We start from the raw sequence: 10,700 nt of genomic DNA on the forward strand, positions 1-10,700 counted from the left end.
GGGGAGAAAAAGTAGTTTGGCCATCAGATTTTCTGTTTGGCTTTTTTTTTTCAAGTTCGGCCCTTTTCTGTACGCACGCTCAAGGCAGAGAGAGATAAAGATAGATAGATAAATAGATCGATCGATAGATAGATAGATAGATAGATATAGAGAGAGAAACGCAATTAGCCTTCATTTGATGTGTATTCCGCTAATCCAGGAACGAAACATGAAATATTTTTCTAAAAATATATGTTTACTCCTACAACATTAAATTTCATGAAAAAAAAACCTCCCATGTATTAATATATATTCATATAATAATATTTTTACTCCTACTACATTTAACGTTTTTCTTTTTTCTCTCTCTCTCTCCCTTGAGCGTTCTCTTTATCTATCTATCTATCTATCTATCTATCTATCTATCGCTCCCTCTCTCTCTCTCTCTCTCTCTCTCTCAAACAAATGTAAAGAAAAATAAACAATGAAAAAAAAAAAAAACAAATACATGTTCAATTTTTGTCCCCCGGCGCCGTGGAAAGTATTGTTATGGTTGTTTCCTTAAAGAATACCTAAAAATCAATTATTTCATAACATATTTTGAACGGTCACCCGTAAATTTCTAGAAGTAAAAAGACATATAGCGGTGAGAACATATATATACATAAAGAGAGAGAGAGAGAGAGAGAGAGAGAGAGAGAGAGAGAAATATAATGAGAGAGAGACAGCAGACAGAGAGAGAGGGGGAGAAAGAGAGACAGCCGTATGCTTTTACTAAATTTTCATTTGTGTATGTACTTATACATTTGTTTAATGATATAGAGGGAGACAGAAACAGAGAGAAAGAGAGAGCGAATGATGGTTTCGCAGTATAGTTTTACTCCTACTACATTAAACGTTTGCTTTTCTTTTTTGTTCTCTCTCTCTCTCTCCCTTGAGCGTTCTCTTTGTTCTCTCTCTGCCTGGGTTGGCAGACGATAATAATTATTTAAAGCCAAATTTTTCAGAAAAAAAAGCCAAAAAGGCAAAATCCAAAAGCGCAGGCACATTTTATAAGTAAAAAAGGCCAACAAAAAGCCAAATTGAAAAATAAAGAAAAATTGATCATATTGAAGTTGTTGACTTTCAAAGATAAACATTTAGTAAGTAACTGTGTAAACAGATTTTAAAATATTTTTGATTAACGAAGACTGCGTTTCTCTCTATCTATCTTTCTATCTATCTATCTATCGATCTATCTATCTATCTATCTATCTATCTCTGCCTTGAGTGTGCGTACAGAGAGTTTTCAAGATGGCTTCTGCAAATGGGCAATGGATCACTCATGTGTTCTCTTGATGAAGTGGCTCCAGATGTAATTGATATTCCTGAAATGTGCACATGTAATGGCTCTTTGATATCGGAGGTGTTTGACAACTGTACGACTGAAGAGATGAAAGCAAGAGTAATCCTATCTCCAAAGAATTCTGAATGTTTAGCGGTCAATGAGGAAATTTTGAGAATGTTGCCAACAGAAAATAAAACGTACCTCAGCACTGATTCTGTAAGTTGCGATAATGACGAGGAAGCACAAAATTATCCAATGGAATTCATTAATTCTCTCACTCCATCTGGCATGCCTCCTCATAGGTTGAATTTGAAAATTGGAGCAATAATTATGCTACTGAGAAATCTCTCCATAACTCAGGGACTGTGTAACGGCACTCGACTAGAGGTCATTCAGCTTCACGAGCACAGCATGAAGCCATCAATAATCAGCGGTTCTCACGCTCATAAGAGAGTACTTATCCCAAGGATAAAACTGAAACCTAGCGATGCCAATATTCCTTTTGTTCTTCATCGCATTCAGTTCCCAGTTCGCCTCTCATACTCAATGACAATAAATAAAGCTCAAGGTCAGACTTTTGATAGAGTTGGCAGATATTTACCAAAGTCATGCTTTACTCATGGCGAGCTTTATGTAGCGTTTTCAAGAGCAAGAGCAATGAAGACTGTGAGAGTTAAAGTCCAACATCTTAATGATTCCACGCATGGCCACAGAAGAGGAATCACATTTACACGAAATATCGTATACACAGAAGTCATCTAAAATTGTCCATGTGTTTGGGTTCCCTGAGGCAATCTGAATAGTGGATGTATATGGGAGAAAAAACAGATGTAATTACAGTTTATAATTTTTAAACGTTGACATTTGAAATGTATTTTAAGTAATCAAGCATATGCATCTAAACATCAAGAACATATTCTGGGATAGTTTTGGTTAAGTTCAACGTTAGGTTCAAATATTTTTGAACAAAATGCACAGGTTTGACTCATTACTGTGCGAAATTAACAATATCATGTTTTAAACACTCTAAGTCTCCATTATATAATTAGTATATGATAAATAAGCTAAAAATTAAATAAAACTTTTGAAAATATTTTTAAATAAACATATTTATAAAACATAAATGAAGATGTATTTATTGAGAATATTTGGAGCACTAATATCGTGATTTTGGTATATACATATTTACATACATTTTACCTACCGTACTCTTCACTTACTATTTAAAAAAAATAGTGCACAGGGTGAATTCGTCGGCCAGGGCAGTAAAGGGTTAATGTAAATGTTTCAAGGTACGGATATGTGATGGGATAATGTGTATGTGAAAAAAAAGAAAAGAAAACGTGAAATTTTCACGGGTCCAGCTAGTTATTATTATTGTTATTGGTGTTATTATTACTACTATTATTAGTAGTAGTGGTACTAGTATTATTATTATAAAGACACAGACATTGATCAAAATGTCTGATTGATTTGTGAAACTATTGATTTCAATTTATTTTACCATTAGCATTTCGAATTTAATTCATTTCCGCCTCTTTCACATAAGAGTTGTATTTAAGGTTTTATGTAATTCTCTAATGTTTTTTATGATACAAAAGCCTTGAGGTATATAGATGTCGAGGGCTACAATTGTCTTCTGAATATTATGGAACTCACATATATAAAGTAGAAACGAACTAGAAGTACGTGTAATATAAAATTTAAACAAACATGCTAAATCACAATACCATAAAATTATTTTTACAAATAATGAATTTTGCTATTGTCACTTCTTTTAATATAGACTTTTCTCTCGTTACATCCACAATAGTCTTGCACACACATACACACAGCATATATATATATATATATATATATATATATATATATATATATATATGATTGCAACGTCTTGTCAGACAAGTGCCACTTTCTCAGACATGGACCCAAAAATGACTTCCATCGCCAGAGGACCATTTTAATAGAAAAATGTCTGAGGAAGTATCTGTACAAATGTAAGGTTACAGAGTCTAAGCTTTTTACGATAGCTAAGTCTCTCTCTCAGTTCAAAATGTTGAAATCCAGCAACAAGCAAGAGCAAGATAGCCATCAACAAGTTAAACTGCAGATTGCTTAATGCGGGTGCTGGTCTCCCACTTTTGCTTCTCCTAGAAAGGTTACCTTCACCACGGCTTACAGGGGCCCTATCCACCCCAACAAACACATACACACAAACACCCACGGTGCTAGTTGGCCGTTGACTCCGAAAAAGGGTTCATTCACCTTTGGAAGGTCTTTTTTTTTAATCCTTCAGGGAGACTAGCCACCCTCCTCACCAAACAAGTCTGGTGGGGAAACCAGTTTAGTCGCCAGTGACCCGACCATGAGGCAGATAGTACTGGGTTACATGGTATCAGTAGAATATAACATGACCTGGTATATATATATATATATATATATATATATATATATATATATATATATATATATATATATATATACTAGATGTACCCTGCCACGCGTTGCTGTGACTCAATTTCGTAAAATTGAAAAAAAAAACCATCTCCCTAAAAAAAAAGAAAATACCTGTTTCTTATATGCTTAATTATCCAGTACTTGTGGATACAAAACATTTTTGTTGTTCAGTTTTCTGAACAGATATAGGAAGCTTTCTATTGTTCTATGGAAATCTAATTATTTACGCACCTGAACTAAACATTTACTAAAACGGGTGTAATTAGTAGCAAAGATACATTGTGAAGATCCGCAGTAATTAGAAAACAAACAGAACGTTAAAATAAGGCATGCGATTGTAAACTGCGCGTTACCCAACAAATGGATGAAAATAAATATTTACGTAACCAATAATCGGGTTTGTATGAAAGAGCGTAATATGGCGAGGGAAAACGACTTTATAAAGATGATTTATTTTTAAACTTTAAATATAAATTTACATGCCCTCGCGGACATTAAAGAGTTCATCCCTCCTCCGCTCGTAACTTTAATCAGTTTCACTTTTCTGACTTTTTTACGCGTAGTATCCTCGATTACAGACGTAAGTACCAGGCCGAAAAATAAATCGAAAAAAAAAATACGGCTATAAAAAAATAAAAAATAAATAAAAAAATGTGTGTATTCAAGAACAAATGATATAAACGGATCTTTTGTTCGGTTACTGTAAAACGAACATTGAAATAATCCACGCCGATTTATCGTTTAGTGGAAAGTTTTTTGAAAAACAAAGGATTAAATTACAAAAAACAAAAACAAAAAAAAGATCATGGAAACCTCATCGCTAATTTGGGGTGTAATTACATAATTTGTAAGGTTCTAATCACATAGCGTATTTTGGCGTGGGAAAACGAATTGTAAAGAATATTTTTTATGTTACATACAAACGAATGTATTTTCTAGTTTAGACCGAGGGAAAGCTCTTTAATGATCGGACCAGGAAATAAATGTAATAAAAAGAGTTTTTTTTTTACATTAAATCCAACTCACCGTTCACCTTGGAAATTTCGACTCATTTGTGGAAAGTTAAAAAATATATTGACCGCTAAAGCAACGAATATCTAAGGAAGCACACGGTTCTTTTATAAACAATTCTGACAGTAACCAATATTTTTCGACATTTTTCGGAATATAGGACACTTATATATTATTATTATTATTATTATTATTATTATTATTATTATTATTATTATTAATATTTTTTATTATTATTATTATTATTATTATTATTATTATTATTATTATTTGTGAATAAATATGTGAAAATAAACAAGAGCAACATAGTACAAAAATCGCTAAGAAAAACATGACAAATAAAACGCATGTTTGTCGCGTTTAAAATTATTGATTTTGCTGAGAAAAACGATTTCGAAAAAAGTTCTTTTAATATTGTATTAATTTTAATTTTTAATAGATAAAGAACCCGCTTGGATTAGATAAAAGACTATCGCAAAATGTCGAGGTAATCGGTTCAATAGATTTTAGATCATCGGTTACAAACAAACATACTTTTCCATGTTCCCATATATATATATATATATATATATATATATATATATATATATATATATATATAAAACTATTTCACGTACAAAACTAATAGATTGTTGCTTGGAAGAAAATAGCCGACAAAACCCGAGGGACCCCTTTCATCAACAGACTCATAAGGAGTTAATCGTTGATCATAGAAAATATCTCGCAAGAACAGACTTAATAGTGTATGCGTGTAAATTTTCCCGAGGGAGAGAAACAAAACAAAGGAGGGGTTGGAAAAGAATAAAATAAAATATGTTCAATTATATAAATATATATATATATATATATATATATATATATATATATATATATATATATATATATAAGTGGGGTCAAAGGTGAATGTAAAAATATATTCTCAAATAAGGCAAATGAACAAACGAATTCTTTATGTCGATAGAAAGAGGAGCTGTGTAAGAGAATGAAGACCGACTCAAAAATCATCAAGTGATTTTGAGAGTCAGCCCGGTCCAAAATCTTAAAACACTTCATTGTATACACATTGACACACGCTGAATTGTCATCGACGTATTGGCCAATGACAGATTCTAAGATACATAAGGCGGTAAGAACGACAGGTCTTGCCCAATCTTATTTTTGCTGGAGCATGTTGATTGATTCGAGCCTGCAAATTTTAGGAGGTTCGACCTTCATAGTCGACTAGGGGAAATGCAAACTTTACACCAAAGACCAAACGTAGAAAAACGGAGGGAAGCAATTTGACACAGATGTAATGCTTTGTCTACCCAAACACTGATCGGTCTCCCCAATCCAAGGGACCTTTAAGTAGACAGGGCATCTGGTGGGACCAAAGAACGCAGGAGAATAGTATTTTTTTATTTTATTTATAATAATATAGTCAATTTAATTCTTCCGGATAACCGTGCTGAATGAAAATATTCTTGACAGTCTTCAATCAACGTTCTAGTTTACAAAAAACAAACACACACACACACACACACAACACATTCTAAGGGCTCTATACAATAACGTCCTGGAAGTTGTACAAATAAAATGCAGTTCATATATAGGCCGGTAAATGTCGGCTTACAGTAGACTGTTCTAAGAAAAAAAAAAACTCTTGCTGCGTTCAACTAAAACGTCCACGAAAGGACAGCAACGATCATTCTCGTTCTCCATAGCAAATAATAATTTTATATGGAGAGAATTAAGGTTTTTGAAAAATGTTTCCATCTCATTTTCAGATGTAAAAACTGCAAAGGTGTCGTCGACGTATCTTAAATATATTGATCTTCGATACATTACACAATGCAGACTTGTGACCCCCCTGAACCCCGTCGATCTGACTGTACATAACGTTGGTTATATATTAACAGGTGATAAACAAATATTTCCCTGGGGAAAGGTGGAGGGGTTAAATTACCATTGTAAAGAGAGTCGGCACAGATATTAATAGTTGCATTTGTAAATAAACTAGACATATCGATGAGCACATAAAGTTATTTTCAACACCGGGTTGCAGCTCACGTAAATGTCCAACAAACTTAAACGATTCAGGAATGCGATCTTTAGTCTACAGAGCCTGGACTGGTCCTATAATTGTATATAGCCACATGACTGAGAGTGCTGGGCAGACTCCGTCATAGACAAGATAGGTCTAAGTGTGATATCTACCTTATGTGTTTTAGGAAGGCCGTAGAGTCTAGGTCTCAGTGAACCAGAGGGCGTTTTCATCATACATCTCTTTAGTAAAATAACCTTTCTTATAGAAGTATAAAAGGAACTTCTGGATCTTGACGTCATTGTTATTAGTATTATCGCAGGTTTAAACGGGACCAATTCGACTAAATTTGTCAGGATTATTAAAAATAATCAACATTTGGATATGATAATAAAATTCGTTTTGGACACATATGTACAACCACCATTCGTCGCTTGCACCGTGCATTGAAAATGGTTGTGCTTATGTAAAAATGAAGCACTAACAATCGGACATTTTAATGATACCACTTCCGTCTTTGTAGCTCTCTAACATTTGGAGTTAAAAAAAGAAGATATATCACTTTTGGCATGACTCTTGTATGATGTGATATAAAATCTTCCCATACAAAACTTTGCATTACGCAAATGCATTCATATTTTAATTTACTACATGTTACACACCATTCACTATTAATGGTTGCTATTGTTTAAGTTCTATAATAAAGTTTAAACCAAATCATAAGTTTTTGCTTTTCATTAGAAGACTTAATTTCCGTTATTTTGTGTGTTTCTTATACTTAGAATTTACCGAATGAAATACATTTAGTAAAAAAGCTAATAAACAAAAACAAAAACAAACAAACTATAAACAACAAATAGAATGTGAATTAGAAAACCCAAGGGTTACAGTTAGTTTTTTTTTGTTTTCTTCATATACATGCTCGTAACATAATACACTAACTTAACATATTATCGTTGATTGGCAAGTGAAAAGGATGGAGAAACACGATTGTGCTACTCACAAGGTATGTCTCCCTTACACACACACACACACACACACACACACACACACACACTTTCTTTCAATCGTATGCTCTCTCAGAATCACAACAAAATAAAGGGTGTTTTGTAGAGATTGCGAACTTTAAATTGACACCTCGATATTAGTTTTTTGCAGATTTGACAACTATCGGATATTTTAAGTACAGCTTAGTTCGTCAGTTCATCATGAAGAAACTGACATATTGCAAATTGGGAAAATGTTCAAATTACTGAGAGGAACATTTGATAAATAAATAATTTCGGGAAATGCTCATGTTAAGCGACCATGTTTTTCGTCAGAATTAACTTAATTAAATTATTTTAGTTAAAGATATATATAGCCCCATATATACGCTGATACACCAAACAAAATAGACAACTTGGAAGACAGCATTCGACGTTCTTTTCAAAATACCCCCCCCCCAAAAAAAAAACTTATACAAACTATTTGTACCGAGTTTTTTACTAGTATAAATCACAATGATAAAAATAAATAAAATAGTTCTACTGGATTTTTTAAAACTTACTTATTAGAGATGATTATATCTTTGTAAAAATTACATATATTACTAATACAATATTTTCTTATTTTTTTATTTACACTAATATTTTTCATGTTAGTGCAACAGAATCACACATTGGTTATCCTTAAAATAGGACATCGTTCGATCGCACAAGATGCACAGAAAACAGGTAATTCATTATGTTTAAATTCGGTCGTTGCAGTATTTGCAACGAACTGTTCTCCTCGCTTTTCCCTTCTTCTTTCCAAGCTTTTTCATTTTGTCTTCTTTTCTCCTAAAAGTTCATGGCCCCATTGCGTGCCAGTGTTCTCCATTTTTTCCGATCTTATGTAAAATGTAGGCATCCTTTACAGTAGGGGACAGCTGATGGACAGATGATTGACCCGATATATATATATATATATATATATATATATATGTATGTATGTATATGTATGTTTAAGCGAAAAATGTGGTTGTTTAATTATATTTTACCAAGTATTATACACAACATTATTTATAAAGAGCGATGTATATTAGATATAACAAAAGAACATATACAAACAAATGACAAAGATCTACACTAAAAACCTCCAGACATTGTTTATCTTACTGTTTATTTCTCTCAGTATGGTAAACTGTCTAATTCTTGATATTACGTGTTTGGTAGGCCAGAAAGAATCATATGATTATTATGCCAGTTTTGAATGTTCCGCCCTAAGGTATTAGAAGAATAATAACTCATTTACTTTAAACAGGAACAAAAACTTGAGAATAATTACTTAAATCTGCAAAAATCCGTAAAGTAGTTACGTAGCTTCGCAGTTGCATTGATTATATATATATATATATATATATATATATATATATATATATATATATATATACATACATATATATATATATATATATATGAGAACAAATAGTTAAGAAAACATGTTAAAAACACTGAAAAAAGTTAAAAACATAATTAATCTGAAAAGGAAATACTTAATAAGTGGATAGCCCTTAATCTGCGGAGTTTCGAAGGAATACCTTCCTTCTCATCACAGTGTAGGAATTAGCAAAATACGGGATCGCATCTAATATATATATATATATATATATATATATATATATTTATATATATACTAGCTGTACCCGGCCACGCGTTGCTGTGGCTCAGTTTGTTAAAATGGAACACATGTGAAAGTAGAGAAAAGTTTGATTCTTTTTTTCAATAGAATGTACAAATTATTCATTTTTTTTAACAGATGTTAAGAAAATAAACAGAAAAATACTTCCATCATTAATTATGCAAAAAAATAAATAAAATGTTGATTTAGTGTTTCAATGTGCTTATAAATTACGATAAAACTTGCTGAGTATGCACTGTTTTACGGTTGTTGTAAAAATGGAACGGAAACTTAAATTTCGCTTCATTTTAATCTTTCTTCATTTTTTAATTGTGCCCCCCAAACGAATATAATCAAAACGGTAACATTCAACAATTGTACTTTATGTATATAAAACACAAAATGGGTGTTTGTATAACTGTACACGTAGATTCGAAAAAGTTGTCAAAAAACAAATATATAACAAATAAATGTTATCAAAGGCAAGATAAGTTACTTTTCTGCCAAACTGGATATATTTTTTATGTTTTTATTCAATGTAACATATTTATTCAGCTCGAAAAACATACAGTGTTTACCGATGTATTCGAAAATTCAAGATGGCGTCTCACACCCTCTTTAACACTGTAAGTATGGAAAAGGGTGTTATAAATAAAAAAAACTATACAAAATACTATTAAAAAACCGCCGAATATATGTCAACCTATGTCACGGTAACATATATTGAGCGAGTTTTTAACAGTATTTTATCCGTTTTTTATTTATAACATCTTTTCCCACACTTTCCGTGTTAAAGAGAGAATCAGACGCCATCTTGAATGTTCCAATACATCGGTAAACACTGTATGGTTTTCGAGCTGAATAAACATGTTACATTGAATAAAAACACGAAAAATATATCCAGTTTGGTAGAAAAGTAACTTATCTTGCCTTTGATAACATTTATTTGTTATATATTTATTTTTGGACAACTTTTTCGAATCTATGTGTACAGTAATACACACCCCACAAAATATTTATTAAAAAAAAGTTAATAGCGAAAGGGAAATAATTCCATTTTTAAACGAAAAAGTCAGTTTACCTAACTTACTGTATTAATGCTATTTTTTTAAGCAAGAAAAAAAAGGTAAATATCCAGATACGCTACTACAGAACACCGACCACTCTAATTTGTTTTTTTATAGGTAATTGAGGTCGCTGACAACGAATCTGATAGTCAAACTTGGGGCAAATTTACCGCTTGCATGGTATTTACCCCTGAAC

The 10,700-nt window shown here is 32.0% G+C and overlaps 1 protein-coding gene across 1 annotated transcript; it reads left to right on the forward strand.

Annotated features, from left to right (window-relative positions):
- The first annotated feature begins 1,285 nt into the window (after positions 1 to 1,285).
- LOC145284684 (ATP-dependent DNA helicase PIF6-like) lies at positions 1,286 to 2,068 on the forward strand. Its single transcript, XM_080133580.1, has one exon. The coding sequence runs from the start codon at positions 1,286 to 1,288 to the stop codon at positions 2,066 to 2,068; it is 783 nt and encodes a 260-aa protein (XP_079989706.1).
- Positions 2,069 to 10,700: the final 8,632 nt, after the last annotated feature.

This window comes from Euprymna scolopes, chromosome 9, assembly GCF_053919585.1.
Source record: "Euprymna scolopes isolate OS-2025 chromosome 9, ASM5391958v1, whole genome shotgun sequence".
Taxonomy (NCBI): domain Eukaryota; kingdom Metazoa; phylum Mollusca; class Cephalopoda; order Sepiida; family Sepiolidae; genus Euprymna; species Euprymna scolopes.